This window comes from Cnephaeus nilssonii (genome assembly GCF_951640355.1).
Source record: "Cnephaeus nilssonii genome assembly, chromosome: 12".
In the NCBI taxonomy this organism is placed as follows: domain Eukaryota; kingdom Metazoa; phylum Chordata; class Mammalia; order Chiroptera; family Vespertilionidae; genus Cnephaeus; species Cnephaeus nilssonii.
This window is the reverse complement of record NC_137083.1, coordinates 19,092,177-19,113,588: the sequence shown is the minus strand read 5'-3', so window position 1 is coordinate 19,113,588 and position 21,412 is coordinate 19,092,177. Positions and strand designations below refer to the sequence as shown.

The following is a 21,412-nucleotide window of genomic DNA, read 5'->3' as shown; positions in this document are numbered from 1 at the left end:
GGGCCCCTTTCAGGGGATTTGTAAAGTCAAAACAATTTCAATGATGATTCTGAGATACCATTTGCTGCTTTCACTCTCATTCTTTCATGAGTATACTGTGGTATTTCCAAGAGGCTGCATAAGATAGATATGGCAGCAGAGACGCAAGTATGGTTACTGGTATTTAGCTCCCTGCTAGGAAGCCAAATGATAAAGGCAATGCACCAATGTAAAACAATGCTACTTCTCCATATGTTTAAGTCTTTTTATCACAATATGTAATTTTTATTAGCATGTGATGGGCTACTCATAGTTATTTTTAAAGTGTCTCCTCTTTAATGTGGTAACAGCAAAAGGTATCACCCACATAACACAGGTCCTTTGGAGCCCTCAATAATAATTTTAAGGACCCAAAAGAGACATGAAATCAAAGAGTGTGAGAAAAGCAGCAGTAGACCACATTTCTCCATGGCCAGCGAGAAACCAGTTGGGTTCACAGGGCGCACTACAGAGATTAGAAAGCAGGAAAGAGAAGGGCAGTTCCGGCTAGTCTACCTGCACCTCCTGTTAGATGGCTCCAGCATGTCACTCGCACAGCGTGTGGTTCCTATAGCAATGGGCTCTAGACTCTGCTTATCCCCACTCCACGAAAGGCACAGTGAGCTCTCTCTACAGACCTGCACAGACCATCATGACGCTCCTCAGGGGTCTGACATCCAGGGCTGCAGGCCCCTCCTTGAGCTCCTGAGCCAGCGAGGCCATAGCCTCTCCACAGAAGTGGAAACTGCATCCCAGCTCAGGGGGCCTTTCTTCCCGCTCCTGGGATTTGATTACTCCAACCTCGGGGCAGCGTTGGTCCTACCACTGCATCACCTCAGTGTGCCTCTTTGCTTTTTCAACCCTTCAACACTGTTTAACCGACTTCCTCCTTCACATTCTCTAGAGTTACACAGTGAGATTTTGGTTTTCCTGACTGGATGGAGAAGGATGTAATTAGCAAATGGTATTAATTTATTAGACATCTTTAAAGAGCTATACATAATGAAAGAATTAATCATCTCTATGTTGTCAAAAATTTAAGTAAGTATCTAAGAGAAAAATCAACTCTTCTCTGAAATTACAAATATAACAATGTAAAAGTATGTTGGTAATTTGCACCATTTTATATTAAATATTATGCTTTCTATACAACTGGATTGTGACTTCATTTATGTATAAAACATTTAAAAGAGAACTTTTCCATATTTGATAAAAAGATTCTCTTAAAATTACTACGTAGACATACACGGTTACGACACTGAGTGATAAGAGATGGGTAATGACAAAGTATATTTTCTCTAATGGTCAGTTATTATCATTTTGGAAACATTTTAAACATTGTGCACAATATCAGTATGAGAGTATAAATCCTACAATGAAGGTAATTTTTAAGCAAATCATCTCTTCTGTTATAGAGAACTCTGATACTGATTTTCTCTCTTCAAGTTTTATTTTGATGTTTGTTTTTTTTTTTGACTGTATATACATTTTTCAAGTAAAGAATTAGACTTACCACCTGAAAGGAGAGCAGGCTTACTTTTGACCATGGGGCTGGCATGAGGAAACCTGTTGCTAAATGACATGAAAAGGTGTGCTGTGAACTCATCGGGAAGCTCGGCCTCCAGGAATGTCTTCATAAATAGCTTGAAACCTTCAAAATCTATTGTCTGAAAAAAATTAAATATATATATTTAACTCAGCCAGTGTTAAGATGTTATGCTTTGTTCAATATTATTAGTAATGGAGATGACCTTCTTTCAGAACTATGTCGGGCAGTCCTGGCTAACATGGGGGTTAAGTGGATATGTCTTACCTGCAGCAGTATAGCAGGAAAAGGGGGAGCTGTCCAGCAGACATATTCACAGGTTCTGTATGACCTTAAAAATCTACTTTAAATCTTAGTTCCCTGCTCTGTAAATTAAGATTAATAGTCCCAGTTCCACGGAGCTGTTGCAATGATTAAATCAGGCCACTGAAGTGAACGTTCCAGTGCAGATTCATGAGTACTTCAAAGGAATGTCTCATCTCCTAGTCATGCCTCTAATGGTGAATATTGTTTTCAACAATTAGAAAAAGTGGTTACCGTTATAATTGCACCACAACACCAAAACCGCTAGATACAAAATTCCAAAGAGAAATTCTAAAACTCCCTATGCAGACTTTCAAAGTAGCCTAGTTCAAGGTCCTTGCCCACCCTTCCTCACTGCAGGGCTATCAAAAAGTAGACATTCACAATCATTACTGCATTGGGAGGCTCTGGGCCCACTTGGGGAATAGCGATGGAAGCCACCTTCCATGATCAAATTAATAAGCGAACTTTACAGGAGCTACCCAGAGAGCTGGCTTTCTCCAAGCAGAGGGCAGCGGGCCAAAGTCTGACTCCTGCCTGGGAAATTGAGGGCAAAGGCAAGTAAACGGTACTATATTAGGCTTAGCCAGCACTCCCGTGACTGCGGGCACAGGGAGGAATGTTTCCTCTGAAAGAGAGGTAGCCAACATGGAACAGAAGAGCAGTGGAGCTGTGCTGGGTCCTGTCCAGTTGGCCATTTGGAAAGGCAAGGAGACCTACAAAGAACCTGGACGCAAGCCATGTCTATCAGATCAAGAGAGTGCAAGGACTATAGGCCTCGTGGGAAGCCCTGGAAGGGCCTTTTTTCATTACTCAAGTTTAATGTAACTGAAATGAAGCTAAAAATAGGGCAAAATAAAATTTGGCAGACTGGTGCTCATCATTTTACCCCAACTCCTGGAAGATGAGACTAAAAGTAATTCCATAAACTGATATTTTGATTAGAAAAAAAGGCTATTTTTCCTATGTAATAATATTAAGGTAAGGTCAAAGAGAATGACCAATTTTATTAGTATATTCGTTTGAATAAACCTAAAATGGAACATGGCATGTGACATGCAGGGATATCATTAGAGAAAGTAAATTTTTGTCGATTACATCATGGCAAATGTAGTATATATCCTATGTATGTTTTTGTCCCTAATATAATCTCAAACCAATAGAAAAGAAAAAAAAAGCCCAAAACTTCACTTTGTTTACTAATGGTTCTAAGACATGAATGTGAACTTGTAGTTTAGTTTAGTCTATTTTGCTTATTCATTCTCAAAAGGGCACTTCAGACATGTATATTGGTGGCAGGAAAAAGACTTCATTTTTGTCCATTTTTAATAAATCCCCCACCACAAATTTGTGTGAATTCCACTAGTAGACTGACCACATAACTAAAAACTATGAATCATATAAAAATATAAGAACAGGCTCAAGTAACAGAAGGACTTTTAAAAAGCAATTTGCCATAATGAATGAGTCCAACATTTTAAAATTCACAGATGAAGCCAATGGCCAGACCACTGTGTATAAATACATTCTCTTGGGTGGGGGCCCCTATTTTTACTAACAGGGATTCTGAGAGGAGGCCTATTGAAAGAGAATGAATCCACTTCCCACTGGATGAGCGGTAACCCTCACCGTGTATGAAGACCCATGGAAAACCAAGAGTTCATTTTATTTCAAAATTAAAGTAAGTTTGTATGAGGAACATATCCCTAGGCATGGTGGTTAGAAGCAACGATGTTTACAGTTGCTCTTCCTTCTGCATCCTAAGCCTTTTGTGGTCAGTAGTGTGTTGATTTGAAGTTAGGCTACCTGCATCAACTCTGATGATGGTGGGCCATGGATGACACCTCTCTTAGTAAGCAATACATTGCTTCTTAGGTCTTTTTATTTTTTCAGGTATTAGGAAAGCGTTCTGAACTTTCTCAAGTGTTGCAGCTCCGCCTTGCTCAGCAAGCAAAAAATAGCTCCTTAATTTTATTCTCTGACAGCTATGAGCCTTAATTTTCTGCATATAAAATCAGCCATTCAGGGTTGTTGCCTAAATGTAATAAATCCATATAAATTCATGTCAAGGGTATTTAATTCACCCTGGGCACATAGTATGTAAAAAATTAAATTAAAAAAATAAAAGGAAGCATTGGTTTATAGTAAGATGGATTTTTTTATTGTCTTAATTTGCCCTCCTCTTTATTGTTAAAAAAAAACAAAACTGGAAAATTCACTATAGCTTCCCACATCAAACCTGCAAGTATTTATATCTTAGACATTTTACCAAAACTATTCCGTATCAGATAGTGTTGGCAAATTACTGCTTTCAGAAAGCAAGCATTTAAAAACAGATTATCTTACTTTAAAAAGTAAAAGCCTATTACAGACATAATAATGGAACATAAATTTCCTCATTTCTTAAATGATTTCTATGAGACGATGTCATCCTATTTATTTCTGAAGTTTTACTGCTGATGTAAATTTCTTTCTTCAAAATCTTTACAGTGTTGGAGGGGGCAAATTTCCTTCCTCTTACATTTCCTGTCATTACATACAACTACCAATGTTGCAAAACAAAAACTTCTTCAAAGCAAACAATATTAGCTGCTTCAGTATTTCCTGGTTCACCCATCTTCTTTTTACTTTATTAGTAAAATATTTTCAAATATCTCCTAAAATTTTATGTCATCCAAGATGTCAAACATTTCTGTATGTGGATAGATACTCTTCAATCTGTACATTTTCTTTATCTTATGATTTAGCACAACCTTTCCAAATTTAGGTATTGTGTATTTCAATGCTGTCATATAGCAGGATTGAATTTGTTTTTTTAAGACTGTGACCTTTAAATAGAATGAGATCATATAAGTGCATATCAATGGAAACACTAATAAAAAAAAAAAAAGTTGGGACACACGTAATTGAATTGGCTGTAAGCTCGGAAACACACACATCAAAGAATGTTTAACATTTTGAATGGCTTTTTTGTTTTTTCCCCTAAGGAGCATCCACAGACTATTTAGGGAGATGATATAGAGAATCTGTAAAGAATGCAGACTGATGAAGCAGCTCAGATGTTGCTGCCAAATTGGCACGCATTTAAAACACATTTCTATCTGCCTTTCATTATTATATCTGACCATCTGGGTCCTTTGTTTTTAAATCCCTGTTAATACTAAAGAAAGAACACCACTACTCATCCAAGCAGATTCAAAGTGAATGAAAATAAATGTGGTCATTCTCTCATCACTTTAATTTCTCTTGGCAGTTTCAGGATGGAGTGTTTCTCATATTCAGCAAATGTTAACTGTGCACCCACTTTTCACTGGGTTCTGCTCTAGGTGTCGGGTTAATGATGTTACTGGAATATGTAAAATTCTTCCATCAAAGGCTTATCTTCTAATGAATGGGATAACAAAATAAATAAATCAGCTAAAGGTACCATGTCTGATGGTACCGCATTCGGTATGCTATTAAAAAAAAATATAGGTGACAAAGGTTTCTATATTTGGGAGGGGAGTACTTACAGTTTTAAATCTGATGATCAGAAAATGAGAAGTTGTTCTTTGAATAAAGATTTAAAGGCGATGAGGGAGAGAGCTTTGCACATATTTGAAGAAAGAACATTCCAGATAGACAAAACAGGCAGTGCAAATGCCCTAAGGTATAAAAGTGCTCCTGCTTAGAGGAATTTCGGTAGGGACAGTGAGGAGGCGCAGGAGACTGGATAAGGGATGAGGGGGCACTAGAATAGTAGGAGATAAGGACAAAGTATGATCTTTGGTGGTGTGTGAACTAGCCTAATCAAGCAAGATCTCAGACCACCATGCACAGCCAACATGGCTCAGAGGTCTATGAAACAGAAGATCATGGTTCCATTCCTCGGCAGGACACATGCCTGGGTTGCAGGAGGCATCCAATCAATGTTTCTCTCTCCCTTCCTCTCTGAAATCAATAAAAATATATTAACAAAAAAACATATCAATCTTCTGGCTTCGAGGTAGAAGGAGAGGAACAGTTACTAGAGCATTTGCAGCAGGAAATCACATGATCTGACATACTTATTAATTAGTTGTACATACAAGTTTGCTAGAAAATGTGAAAATTGAATATGGACTTTGGTCTGATACAAAGGAGTGTTATTACAGTCATATGATCCTGTTAATTAATAAATGATCTTTAAAAGATAAAAATGAATCATTTATTTCTTTAACTCATTTTCAACATGTGTTGATTGAATGCCTACTATGTATACCACTGTATGTTAGCTACTGGGAAAAAGATCTCTAATCAAACAAGGTAGGCAATAACTTAGCTTAGCCAGAGGTTTGCTTTCACCATTTCAACATCAATTATGGTATAAAATTTTTTACATAATTAACTAATTATGTTAAATAAATGAAAAGAATGTAGTCCTGGCCAGTGAGGTTCAATTGGATTGGGAATATTCCCATGTTCAGAAAGGTTGCTGGTTCAATTCCAGGTCAGGGCACATGCCCAAGTTGCTGGCAAGATCCCTTGTAGGGGGCGTGCAGGAGGCTGTCAATCGATGTTTTGCTCTCACATCAATGTTTTTCTCTCTCTCCCTCTCCCTTCCTTCTCTAAAAATCAATTTTAAACAATTATGTAAAGGCCACTGAGCCAAAGTATATATAAATTAACATATAGCATGGCTAACTTCCCGGGATTTCAAATTCACATTTTTAATATTAAAATACTTTCAGGAAAAAAAAAAGTGCATTTTAAATGTCTCACTTCTTATGCTTATCTGTACTATAGTGAGTTATTCATTACTGGAAATATCAGAGAGCGGCTTAATAGTCCTCTGAAACTGACATGGAGGAAATTCCTTTACAAAGAAAGAATGAAAAGTGTGGACATCTGGAATTTTTTCAAATTAGTTTTGGCAAATGAAAACTTTTTTTATCACCTCAGAGGCACATCATCAACGAATTGTAGCTTTACCTAAGACTAACAATTATTAAGACTCAGTAGAAAGAAAATTAGAAATGCATTTTTTAGTAAAGGATTGCAAGTAGCAATAATAACAAACAACACTATTCCGTTATTTTAGTGGGTAATTTCAAAATGCAACTAATGGATTAGACAAATTTCAGCAGAATGTTTGTTTGTTTGTTTTTTAAATATACTTTATTGATTTTTTACAGAGAGAGAGGGAGAGGGATAGAGAGTTAGAAACATCGATGAGAGGGAAACATCGATCAGCTGCCTCCTGCACACCCACTACTGGGGATGTGCCCGCAACCAAGGTACATGCCCTTGACTGGAATCGAACCTGGGACCCTTCAGTCCACAGGCAGACACTCTATCCACTGAGCCAAATGCTTTTAATCATGCTTTTTGTATAACTTGTAATCAAGGGTCTGTATCCAACTAAGTTGTATTCAACTAAGTCTGTGCTTCAGTTGGAACCCATTTTAACCCAGTGTGACACTCTCAGCTACTGTTCAGGGTTGTCAGTAGGACCGGTGTGACCTGCTAGTGGGGCGCGCGCACACACACACACAAACACACACACACACACACACACACACACACACACACACACGCTCTAAAGGTGTTTTCTCCTCAAAAACTAAATCCCAATAAGAATTTCTTGAACAACTATGAATGTATAAGGTTAGTTTTTAACGATTGCTTACTTGTATATTCACCTTTAAAGAAAATGTCAAGATGGAGTGCTCTGAATGCAGATACGTGTGCAGGCACATTTACAAGTTTATCTTCTTTCCTGCTGGACTACAAGATCTGACACAACTTTGTATCACATAGTGGTCAACATAATGTCTTTTACATTGTAGAGCCTCATAATATATATAGTTGAGGTATGGACACTGCAATTGCAAAAATAACAAAATTTCATTCAACTGTCTCTTTTTAGGCAGTCTATCAAGGAAAAAATTTGATTTAGATGGGAAAATAATTTATAAGATAGAGTAAATATAAAAAAATGCTTCACAGCAGGAATATATTCTTTTACTTAACAAATCTCAAGTATGGTTATTTTAAAGTGTAATAGTATATGGCTCTATATTTAATATTGAAGCAGATTAAAACAAAATCAATAGAACTAATGATAAAATAATCAAGACTTTGAAATGATTTCAAATATATGCTATCCCATGGATTCTATTCTTTTTAATCTATCAAGGCCCAAATCTCCCACGGTTAGTAGTGTGAGAAACATCAAGTTGAGAAGAATTTGAAGACCAGGGAATAGCCAATGTGTAAGAGAGAGAGACTGAGGTTTTACAACGGGGACAGGAAATCCACTCATCATTTTAAAGGCTTAAGAATTCCCTGAGTTGAAGCATTCTGCCAGCAATCTGTAAAATAGATTAATTAGTTTTGCCCTCTCTGATAGCAAAGATCATCTTGACCATTTGTGTTTCTCCCAAAGGACCAAACACAACATCTAGCGTAATATTATACATGCATGTGGGATGCAATCACACTAGCTTCTTTTTGTTCCAAATGCTTTTCTCACTTTCTGTACATTTATCTCTCATAGGTTATTGTTCCATGCCAAACTCCTCCTTAGAGCTTCATCTCTCCTTATAATCTTTACTAGAGGCCCAGTGCATGATTGAATCATGCACGTGTAGGGTCCCATACACGCTTTCGCTTTTCGCGGTGGATCTGGGTGCCTGTCCGCTGGTGCCGGAGCAGACAGGCACCCAGCTCCCCCACTTTTGATGGTCTGCGGCCGCTGAGGGGGGCTACCCTGCTGTTGAGAGGCGCAGGGGGCGCCCCCTGCGCCTCTCAACAGCAGGGTAGCCCCCCTCAGTGGCAGCAGATCCGTGCCTCTCAATGGCCCCAGCCACGCTCCGCCCCCGCCGCGCCGCGCTCCGCCGCGCTCCGCCCCCGCCATGCCGCGCTCCGCCCCCGCCGGCCCCGCCGCGCTCCGCCCCCGCCGCGCCGAGCTCCGCCCCCGCCGCGCCGCGCCGCGCTCCACCGCGCTCCACCGGCCCCCGCCGCGCTCCGCCGGCCCCGCCGGCCGCGCCGCGCTCCGCCCCGCCCCGCCGCGCTCCGCCCCTGCCACGCTCCGCCCTCGCCTCGCCGCGCTCCGCCGCGCTCCGCCCCGCCGCGCCGCGCTCCGCCCCGCCCCGCCGCGCTCCGCCCCCGCCCCCGCCGCCATCTTTGTTGGGTAATTTGCATATTCGCCCTGATTGGCTGGTGGGCGTGGCTTTGGCTGGTGGGCGTGGCTTGGGTGTAGCGAAGGTGCGGTCAATTTGCATATTACTGTTTTATAAGGTAAGATAGTCTGGGATACACTCCACTATCCATAATTAGAAGATGATATTAGACATTTGATTAAAATGTCTGTTGCATATAATGGAAACAATATCTAAATGTCACTGTTCTAGGAACTATGCTAAATTTGTTATGTGTATACTATACTTTAGTCCTCACCCAGTAAGTAGATGCTATTATCACTCCTATATAACTGAGGCTCAGAAAGTTAAATAAATCGCCAAGGTCTAAAAACTATTAGTACCAAGGACATAAATATTCCTAACTTCAAAGTCCATTGTGTGATAGTTGACCAAACGACAATTTTATGGACAGATTTTCCAATATTCACACATAATATAAGATACTTTGCCACTTGTTTATCTCTATCAAATGCATTGACTAAACCATCACCATTTCGGAATAGAAAATTATATAAAATAAAAGTAATGATTACTTCATAAGGTATATAAATGTCTAATCACTATGTTGTACACCTGATATAGTATGTCAACTATAATTGGGAGATAAATATACAAATAAGAGCTTTAGACAAAATAATAAAGAAATAAAAGTAATGATATTATTATCTACTTGTTTACACAATCTTGAGATGACTATAACTCTTTTCATATCCTTTGACATTCTAAGCATAACCTATTATTTTTTACCACATATCAGAAATGTGCTCTAAATCTGCTCCAGCCTCCATTATAATCACTACTGCTATCCCAGTTTTCATCACTTAATTGTACTGCTTTAATAATTCATATCTGGCCTACTCTTCTACTCAAATCTACTATTCACATTGTTTTTGTGTGTATTTTTCTAAATGGGAATGTTAGCATGATCTTAAATATTTTAATTTTCTTTACCTATTAAAAACCTGAAGACTTCTTTCTACACAAATCTCTATATTTATTTTCCCTAGTATATTTTTTATTTCTAATCAAAAAAGCTATTTGTGATGATGAAAATGTACAAACAAAAACAATAGACAAACCTAAAAATAAACTTTAGGTATGACAAATACCTATAGTGTTTGTTGTACTTCTACGTGGAAAAATGCAAAAAAAAAAGATCACTTGAAAATCCCAGTAACACTTTTGTTCTCTAAACTGGATTTTAACTCCTATATAAATTATTTAATAAATATTACAAAATAACAATATGCATAGTGTGCTAAAATTCCGCATTTCTATGTAGGCTGTTATTAAAACTATATGTAGAGTTATTAATTTATTTTCAAAATTATTTAAGCTTTTTTTTATAACTCATTATTAGAGAAAACAATTGAAAGCTATTAGTAGCATGTTAAATACTTATTTTTAAATTTCTGCATGTTTAGTATAGAAGTTTAAGGGAGAAATAGATTAATTGTGATCAGGTTTTTATTATCTAGCCACATGAAGCAGTCAAATTTAAGTTAAGCTTTCAATTTAGCACAAAATGTAGCAGATGATCCATTCTCAAAATCTAAATGTTTCCATGGATAAAAGATAGTGTATTTTTTATAAATGTTGAGATTTGATCCTCAGTGCAATTATTAGAAACCTGTAATAAACTCTTCAAATTAATTTGTTTAATTATAATATTATATAAGAAATTATTCTCATAGTTTTATGTAAATATATTTTCAAATTATTGGGCATAATTTCATTCTAAGTTACCGTAATATTCTGAATATCAAGATATAAAATCTAAGTTCACATATTGAAATGAAAGATACTATATATTTCAACAATGACTAGTGCATAGTTAAAATCAGATTAATACAGAACTCTAGCAGGCGTTTTATTATTGAATTTGTTGGCGTGTTTTCAAAACTAGTTGTAATTTTGATAAGAAGAGGAAGATGACTGAAATTGTGTTGATAGCAATAGAAAAGAAAAACAGAAACATTCCTTAACATATTACTGCCATTCCTTGCTAACTGTCCTGGCATTTCTGCAGTTGTGGTACATGGAGCAAACACAACAGACACAATAGCTCTCCTACAAGGACAGCATTCTGGATTGTGGTCTGGCTTGGAAGGCAAAGCGCATCACATGTCATGTATTCCTCTCCTCCCTCACAGTAGAAAGACATTAGAGTGGGGAAAGGCATCAAGTTATATTTTTTCACTTCATAGATGAGAAAAATGAAACTGAGAAAAATCAATGTTACAGGATTGGTTGGGGGTGTATCTCAAATATTCTTACTTTCACCTTTCATACATACTCTAGAACTTTTTTTATGAAATCCAAATGATCACTAAAATGTGACCAAGAGCCACTGCCTCTAAATATCAATGGAACAGCTATATGTCAGACATGAAGCTAATTATCTCACATAGAATTTAACCCTTTTAACAAATCAATAAGGCAGACACTCTTCTTTTTATAAGTAAACACACTGAAGCTAGGAGAGATTAAATAACTTGTTCAAGACCTGCTAATATGTGGCAGATGTGGAATTTGAACTCAGTTCAGTTGAACTCCTAAAACCACAATTTCTGTTACACTTTCCAGATGCTTTCTTTAATGGGAAAGGTTGTTTTGGTTCTGGAAGGACAGTTATAGCTTACAATAAAAGGGTGTTTATATCACTGCTAATGATTGTATCCGTGTCAATATCCTTGTTAAAGACATTTAAAATATTACAGTAGGCAGCAGCAGTACAAAACGTAGGTTCTGAATTCCCAGATTACATATTAAGGGATTGAAGCAACTTACTTGTCTGAATGTAAAGGGTAAATATAGTAACAAAACTATAGTGCACAATAGCAAGTGCAAAGATAAGGGAAGCCCAGGGAGCTATGAAAACATAACTCAGCCTTGGGCCAAGGATCATCTACTGACAGGAAATATAAAGAGAAAACCCTACACGAGGATACTGACAGACAAAGAACACATACAGAGCAACAAATACACATGCCCTCATTCTGTATTTCTCTTTGGCTACCCTGAGTTTCTCCTATTCTTTCTATTCTGCAACTGGAATTATCTGCCTTAGTAACTGTACACAGAGCAAAGCCTGAGCAAGGCGGGTCGGGGGAGAAACTCACTCTGCTGACGCCAATAAGAGGCAGAACTAACTCTGACACTAGTTTTCATGCAGCTTCTAGTGGGCGTGCAAGTTGTGCAGAAAGGTGTGCTTGTGGACTGGGGTGTTCAACGAATGCAGCATAATAGCTAAAGCCTGCTTCAGAAAGCAGCCAATTACTCTGAGGAGTTGCCTCTGACTACCATAAAGCCCATCGAGCCCGTCTTTGGAGGAACTTGTAGGTTTCCACAAAGTTCAGGGATGAGTTCAGGGAGGGCAGTCCTCTGAGAGAGGCTAGTAAAAGGCACCATAGTCAAGGAGTTGCCATTTCAGTGGTGCCTTATTCTAGGAGACCGTAACATGTAGGACCTCTATCTAAGTCAGGCAAGAGCATTCTGATGTAATCAATTGGACTGTAATATGTTTGGGATGAAATTATAGTGTCATTTAAACCATAAGGAACCTTGGGAATAAGAAGTTGCCAGTACATATCTAATACTGTCCAAGGAGACAATATTCTGGTGTTTGACAACACCATATATTCCTAGTGTGATAGAAAAATCCATTTAGAGAACCTAAAAATTGTGTTGTGATTCTCTATACCCAACTAAACTATGGACCTAAAACTTGTTTTCAAAATGGATTTTACTTGGAGAGAGTGGTGAGAGTAACAGGAAGATTACTCTTTTCCCCAGAAGAGCAAAATTCAATATTTTAGTTATATTTCCCTCTTAGATTCTAACAGTACTAGCGACCAAATTTGCAAAGTCATTATCGTATTTAAATACAATTTTGAACCTCCCATTAATAAATGAATTAAGGCTTTCATAAATAAATTATTCTACCAGAGCCTGATTATATTCAATGAGATTAGAAAATTAAATTCAAATGTTGTAAAATTAAAGCCCACACACAGGACTTTCAGATTCCATAATTAATGTACCAGTCCCTCCATGACTTTGATTTGAACAAATATCAGTAAATTTAACATTCTAAGTATTATAGGTAAACTTGTATATCCTATAAGTATTATTGGTTATATAAGTATAGCTCAGTGATAAGGATGCATAATTCATAGCTCATACCAGAGTAAAGAAAGATAGATTTGAATAGAAAAGAAAATGTCTTACTTGGTTAAGAATGTCTTGTTTCTGTGCATGCAGGGAAAGAAAGAATACATGTATTAATGTAAGATCATTTATATTAATTATTTCATTACCACTGATAATTTAAAAAGATTGATCTTAAAACATACCCTAGATCCATGGGCCACCAAATGTGCTTTCAAAGCAGCAGCATCAGAGTCAACTGGGAAACTGACAGAAATACCAATTTTTAAACCCCACCCCTGGAACACAGAAACTAAGGGGAGGCTGGGGGAACTGGCATAAATCTGTGTCTTATAAGACACCTCCAGGTGATTCTGATGCAAGCGAAAGTTTGAGAATCACTAACTGGATCAAGCTTTGATGTAATAAGCAAGCAGTTCCAATTGGCATGCGATAAATACAATGAATAACACATACAGTCTAATTAAAACCTTCTGGAGAAGATTATGAAAATAACAGCATGTGTAAAGATATATTAATGAGTACTTAATTCCCTACTCTTAATGTTTCCTTCTATTAGAATAACATGCCTAGCCTCTTTCCATGTCTTTAAAGATAAATGACTTTTCATTTATATGCCACTACTTCATGTCTTCCCATCATTTTATTTTTTAATATATTTTTATTGATTTCAGAGAGAAAGGGAGAGGGAGAGAGAGAGAAAAAGAAACAGAGAAACATCAATGATGAGAGAGAATCATTGATTGGCTGCCTCCTGCATGTCCCCTACTAGGGATTGAGCCCACAACATGGTCATGTGCCCTTGACTGGAATTGAACCCGGGACCCTTCAGTCCACAGGCCGATGCTCTATCCACTGAGCCAAACTGGCTAGGGCTCTTCCCATTAAATGTCAATGGAACAATTTGGAATGGAATTTGAAATCCAGGCCCAATTTAGATAGATAGAAAGATAGATAGATGATAGATAGATAGATAGATAGATAGATAGATAGATAGATAGATAGATGATAGATAGATAGATAGATAGATAGATGGATGCACCCAACGCCAAATTCTAACCCCACCCCCAGAACACAGAAACTAAGGGGAGAACTCAGGGAATTAGCAAAAAGCTGTGTCTTATAAGACACCTCCAGGTGATTCTGAATAATTTATACCCTGACTCTGTTTTACTGTGAACACTCTCTCTAAGATTGCATGGCTACTACAAACTAGTTGTAATCATACCCTTAACATTATGTTATTCACATAAAATTATGTGGAGACCAATAGGCCCTAGTTCGTAACAATTATGTGCCCTAGAATATGCCATAATCATTACATACAAAATGCCATTCCATGTACTATTATTTCACATACATTAAATGGTATTGCTTCCCCTTATTTTGATCTCTCAAGTTTTACAGCCTAATTAATGTAGTGAAGAGTAAAGGGCACCAGTCTTAAATTGAGTTTCTAGATAATTAGGTTTTAATTATGATTATTGTCATGAACTTAAACTTAGCTAGTTAACTGGGGAATTAATTTTACTTTTCTTTAAACAAGTTTCTTTATTTAAAAATTCTATAATCATATTTGGAAGTCTCAAAACCTTTTAAACTTCTTATGCTTAGAGAATCTTTAAAGCAATTGTTTAGATTTTATGTTTTATGATTCTTTTGTTTATTTTTTTTCAAAGAATGATCATCAAATGATCTTTAAAAGATCGGAATTAAAAACAAATAAATCATTCATATATTATACTTACTATATCTTCTATATTAAAATAGATTTAAACAGATCATATTTTCATTGGATTATTAAGTTTTTAGATATGATGCTTTTTATTAATTCAGTAATATAAGTGAACAATAATAAAAATAATAACTCTAACATAAACAGCATTATTTTTAAGGGAAGAAGTAATTTTAGAAATACTTATGTAGTTCTCTCTTTGTAAATACATTTTATGTAGATGATGTAACTATGTTCATTTTAGAAAACAAAAGATTAGTTATTTATACTAATGGCAGACTAATAACTTTTATAATTTTTCTTCTATAATTGACCATTAAGTTTCATCTATGCCAAACAATTCTGAGTTCAACTTGACTAGGCAATATGTGAACTGACAGTATGCATTCTTCATGAACTCTTTCATATGGTTAGAATGACCTTTTTTTTAAACTGGACTGAGTCGTGTTCTGAAGAGAACCTTAAGGCCTTAAATATTTTTTATTCAACATTGAATATTCCTAATTATTTCCTATTGGCTTTTGTGAAATACGTATTAGTGTTTCAAAGTCATATAAACTTAAAAGAAATTTTCTCCTGAAGGGAAAACGCATACTAGCATTAACATTAGAAAGTGGTTCCACTCTTAAATTAGAATTACTTTTGGATCATAATGAGATCTAACTTTTTTATTTTTCAAATGTTCATTATTTTAATAACACATTTTAAGAACAGATCAATGCATCATGGAGAGGTGTTGCATTATTGAAAAGGCTGACATCACTTGTGTGTCTAATACTGAATCTAGCAATTACCTCAATAAATCCAGTGTACAGTGACTGATAATCCTCATTAAATATATAATATCAGTAAGACTAAGTCTTGAGAATCCTTTAAATAAGAAATCACTGAAGTAAAAAAGCTACTATGTGAACATCACATTTCAATTGAATTTAGAGCCAGCAGCTATCTTAAGGGATAAAAAGCAGTTTCATAGCTGCATATAGATTAGATAACATGCATGTTTTTTAAGTATAGTTGGTAATGTCAATATTAATGACATATTGGGGTCTTATAGTTTTGTAGTAAAGCTGACATGTTTAACTTTCCCACTTTGCTTTCTTGATCTTTGGGATCTTCAATTCGACAAATTTACCTGCAACACTTTTCTCTCTATAGCATCTTGGAAAATAAAATGTGAGGAAATGTAGGTCAGATGTCTGCTTCTTTTCTGATAATAGGAAAATGGGAATAGCTTTAAATTGCCTAATTTTCCCCATACTTTGTAGGCACTAAATATCAACTTTATTTTTTTCAAAAGAAAATAACTCTTAAAGAGTTTTAAAAGATTTAGACAGCACAAAATATGGCATGAAAATAGCTAATTACTAGAAATCAATAGAAAATTATAAAACAACATGAACGTTTTAAGGTTGGAATTTAGACATTAGGTTTTGACTAAAATGTAAGTTCTATAAAAATCCCAGAGAAGTACAATGTTGAAAGACATCCAGGAGCTCTGCTCTGCTAAACATTCAAAACTACAATGACAATAACAAAAGACAAACCACACTTTAATCAGCAAAAATAAATCCATCTAGATGGCTAGATAACACATTCAGGCAAAAGGGTCCTTTGCAAAGGGGAGTGTGTTTTAACTGCCATAGAGGCTACTATGACTTGATGAAGCTGCAAAAGCATTCACAGTCCTGATGATCAAATATTTAAAATGTAACACCTCTCAGCTGGCATTAAATGGAAGGTTATCTAACCATTAATTAGGGAGGGAAAGGAATTCATTCAAGCATGGTGTTCAAAAGCAATCAACAGGACATTAAGTTTTTATAAGGAAAGAATTTCAGGGACTGATTATAGGTAAAAGCAACATAGGGGGAAGGGAGTCCCCTCTTTTTGTCCCCGCTGGCTCTTTAAAGTATTAGATTAGTTATATCAATCACAAAATCCTTCTCCAGTCAAGGGAATAATTCCCTGAAAAGAGTAATCCCCTGCCCTACACTAGTGCTCATCTGGGGTTTAAATGTCTAGGTCATAGAGAGTCAGGCACCCTTTCTGTCCCCTTCTATCTAATACTGTTTCCTGACTTCCAGGAAAAGGGACCTAAAAACTATATTGTCGATTACCTACATCTTTCATGGACAGACGATAAAAATGTTACTTACACTTGCAAAATATTTTTGTATTAAAAAGAAAGCACAACATTTAATGTATCTCCCAGTGTACATTTCATTATAAATTTCACTTTTTTTACGTTATGGTATATGGTATGCAGCATATGTATTTTTAAGAACTATTCATTAAGATATTCCTCCTCCATGCACTTAAATGAAACTAAAAGAAAAAAGAAGTTTTACCCCTTCCGGATTATACTTTGCAAGTACACCATTACCATGGAATTCTTCAAGAACATCTTTTAGTTTCTTTGTAGAATCTGTAAGAAACAGAAAACACAAACATGGTTTACACATGCCTACCGTGGTTATGAAACCCAATCCAGAAACAAAGACCTCTTAAAATATAAGCAGCAACAGATTAAAACTTAAAGTAACATGTGAAATGTTCTTTACCATTTCTGAAAGACTATTTAATTGAAAAAGGAAATCACAAGTAAACAAAGGAACAAAAAAGAATGTTTTGCCCAAGTGTAACACTCAAGAATGGCATCACTGCCTACGTATTATATAAATTGATGAGCAAATACATAAGTAGGCAGTATGTTTTCTCCTTTATCTTGATAATATCACATCTAAATGAATGAAGTTAGTTTTAAAAAAAGAAAACATAGGTATTTGTTAAACTTTATAATTTATACAGTGCATTTTTCACATATTACTACATTAACTAAATAATAACCCTGGTGAATAAAAAATAAAAATAAAATGTGTAGCTAAGCACATTTTTTAGTGTTTTATTGGTTATCCATTCAGAATCAAGCTACAGATTTTAGCATTTTGCAGGTCTTTTCAGAGAGAATTTTCTAAACATACATAAAGCTCAACACTAAAGCTTATTTTAATTAAATTATGAAACAAAGTTTAGATACATTACCACAAGTATTTTAAATAACTTTTTCCAATTTTTAAAATAAATTTTAGGACTTTAATCATACTTATATATATTTCATTTTGTGGACATACCACTTTTTGTTTATCCATTCATTAGCTGCTATAAATGAGTTATTTCCAGAATTTGGCTACTATGAATAGTGCTGCACTGAACATTCAAGCATACATATTTCCATGCCAATGTGTTTCAATTCTCTTGGGTATATACCTAAGAGGAAAATTGCTGTGTCATATGGTTAACTCAATGTTTAACATTTTGAGGAACTGCCAACAAATTTTCACAGGACTATATTATTTTACATTCCTACTGGCAATGCATGAGGATTTCAATTTCTCAACAATTTTGTGGATACATTATTTTCTACTTTTTTTATTATGGCCACCCTAATGGATATAATGGTTTTGATTTGTGTTTGATTAGTAATTTGCTAATGACAAATGATGTACAATATATTTTCATGTACTTGTTGGCCATTTGTATATCTTCTTTGAAGAATTGTCTGTTCAATTCTTTTGACCATTTTTTAATTGGGTTGTTTTCTCTTTGTTATTGAGATATTCTGGTGTGTGTGTGTGTGTGTGTGTGTGTGTGTGCGCGCGCGCACGTGCTTGAAGCCTATAAAGCTTCCTATATTTTTTTTTCAGTATATATTTTGCCAGCACTTCCAATACTATGCTCATAGTTAATACATTATAGCAAGTTCCTTACTAGATTATAGGTTGCCCTGGGGAAGAATTTGCACATTTTAATTTTTGTACTTGTATTCAGACTTATTACAAAGCTGAAGCAATAGAATTATAATACATATTGGGGTTGATCAGAGCTATTCCTACACTACAACAAATTACAGTTATAGTTTCAACATATACCTTAGCAGAAACTTGCACTACTTCAGAGACTAAGTTGTATATTAAAAAGACAAGAAGCTGATTCCCAAATTCTTCTTTGTGGATACTCTTAAGTTAGCAGAATACCTTTTACTTCCTCTTATTTATAGATGTAGACCATTCTGTAGATACCTACAGAGATATACACAAATACGGATGAATAAATTCTGGGATAACATATCCCAAGAGACTATGCTTATTTTAACCATACCTTAGCCCCATGATAAAATAAAAGGGGAAGAAAAAAATTTGTTTTTTTTTATACATAGGCCTTCCTGTACTGCCTGAAAATGGGCTTTTCAGATTTCTATAGGAGTAAAAAAACACACACATCCAGTAATCATTTTTAAATGCCTAGAGAAGACAACAACTCTTCAAATTATTCATGTCATTTTTTAGTGTTTTATTGGTTATTTACATTGGAATATTCTTAGTGAGTTAACTACCTGGAATAAAATAATAAATTAAGAGCCAACATCTGTGACTGCTGTTTCCATGAACTAAGGCTCAAGTCTGACCTTGGTCTGAGACAATTTAAAGAGCTCTAATTCATAGTCAGATGAACCAGCACCAACTCACCTTGCTTCTTTTCCAATCTCAAGTTCCATTTTTAATATTTTGACACCTGTAATGTACCCATAATCCAATACCTACCTCACAATATAGTTTAGAAATGGGAACACTGTCTTGTTCTTCTATTTCTGTTGCAATAAATTTTCTGGAGCCTAATCTCTCCAAGACCGAGGTCTTGACTTGCCCAATCAATATTCTATAGATGGGGGTTTGGGTATAGAACACCAGGGAGTCCCACAAAACCTGCCTGGGCCCAATAACCTTTAAACAGAACCCTGTATATGAACTGTCTACATATCTGCTTAGATTTCCAAATTCCCCTACACTGTGAAAATCTTTCTGCTATGTTCTACCGACCTTCACAGGAGAGTACACATTTACTTACTTTGTAATTCAGCTGCTTTTCTGGATTCTTCCTATTAGCTATCACTATATACATTCCTATCTTTTTTTACTCTGTCAATTCTAAATCATGTCTGTTTAAAACAACAATGGTGCAATGGAGAGGAGGAAAGATGCAAGACTAAATCTGACCTACCCTCTGGAACAAGATAGATACTAAGGAAATGACGCCTAGATGGATAGATAATAGGTGAGTGAAAGATAAAATCTCAGTCATATTTCAGCTAATATTGGAGCCTCAAGTACAAGAGCACAGTGACAGATTCTGGGCTGAGCAAGGCTGAGAAATCCGGGCAAACAGCCAGCCAGGCAGCTGTAAGCTGGGAGATCAATTCACACTTAATACATATCTGCAAGAGAACAAAGGTCTGGCATCCAAGAAGATTGACAATTGAAGTGCAGGGCAGCCAGGTTCAAACAGCTAATTTAATACTTGGGACAAAGGATCAGTACAGATGCTCAGCACCAAATATTTGATCTCCTAGAAAGCAAAGAAGGGTCGCAACTTGAGGCAGTTCTGAAACACGGGGCTAATTCCAGAGGCACTGATGTTTGGCTTGGCTAATAGGGCAGAGGACTCATAGAAGAATACTGGATGCCAATGTTTGCCCTTTGGCTAGTATATCAGTCTTACCAGGAAGTAGTTTAATATTGACAACCACAACAGAGAGAATGGGGTCATTTTAGATGGTCTTTTCCATTACCATCAGTATCATCTGAGTACTAAAGTGGTACAGAGCCTAAGAGTGGGAGTAGTTTTGTTCAGGAAACACCTTTTTATATGCTGGGACTTAGGAAATGTATATGGGGACCCATAGTATAGATTTTCTTATGGCTTGTCTTCCTGGCACCTGCTCTAGGGCAGGAGTTGCTCCCCTGTGAATCCTCTCATGTTTGGCTGACTCATAATACACAATGGCAGAAGAGTGAAATTGGTACATTTTAGGAATTCACAATTAGAAAATGTTCTGAATTTTCAACATGGTTTTCAAAGAAAATTTAATTCCCTTTACATAATTCTAAGATAAAAATAAATCAATAAGTGCATTTGGCACTGTTTAGAAAATAGAAGCATCAAACTAATGGGTCCTAAAAAAAATGCTACATGAAAAATGAAGCACATTTAGTTTACCTCATGCCCTTTTAGGTGTCTGATGCATCTTGAATGAGCTTCCTTTGTGATTTGAATGCCTCTCCGCATGCACTTGTCAGATTAATCACAAACGCCCCGTGGAGTAATAGAAAGATTTAAAGCCAGATAGATTTGGATTTGAGTCCTGGCTCTAGAATTTTTGGCCCAATGTCCTTGGGCATATTTTTAACTTCTTTGTGGCTCAGTTTTCTAATACTTAAAAATAGAATAATGATATGGATCATGCAACTGTGTCTTGCAAAGTGCCTGGTGACCAACAAATTCCTGTTCATTTGTTTCATCCTAAACATGACTTCAAACATCTGATCATCATTCAAGTTTCCTGTTGTTTTTGGATGAAGGCATAAACCCCTCCTCTTGGTATCATAGGTGTATCAGATTCTGATTGAAACCTACCTA

At 36.1% G+C, this 21,412-nt stretch overlaps 1 protein-coding gene across 6 annotated transcripts in view; it reads right to left on the bottom strand.

The window, feature by feature from the left end:
* Positions 1-21,412, bottom strand: part of DGKB (diacylglycerol kinase beta) — a gene marked incomplete at both ends in the record, with an annotated part of 464,423 nt that overhangs the window by 402,032 nt on the left and 40,979 nt on the right. For 4 of the 6 annotated variants that reach the window (XM_079785451.1, XM_079785454.1, XM_079785452.1 and 1 more), the window contains 3 exons: positions 1,532-1,685; positions 13,261-13,281; positions 17,287-17,363. In XM_079785451.1, coding sequence (XP_079641577.1) covers positions 1,532-1,685; positions 13,261-13,281; positions 17,287-17,363 — 252 coding nt within the window. The remainder of the gene's footprint in view (positions 1-1,531; positions 1,686-13,260; positions 13,282-17,286; positions 17,364-21,412) is intronic. The other 2 variants (XM_079785453.1, XM_079785456.1) reach the window with 1 other exon arrangement.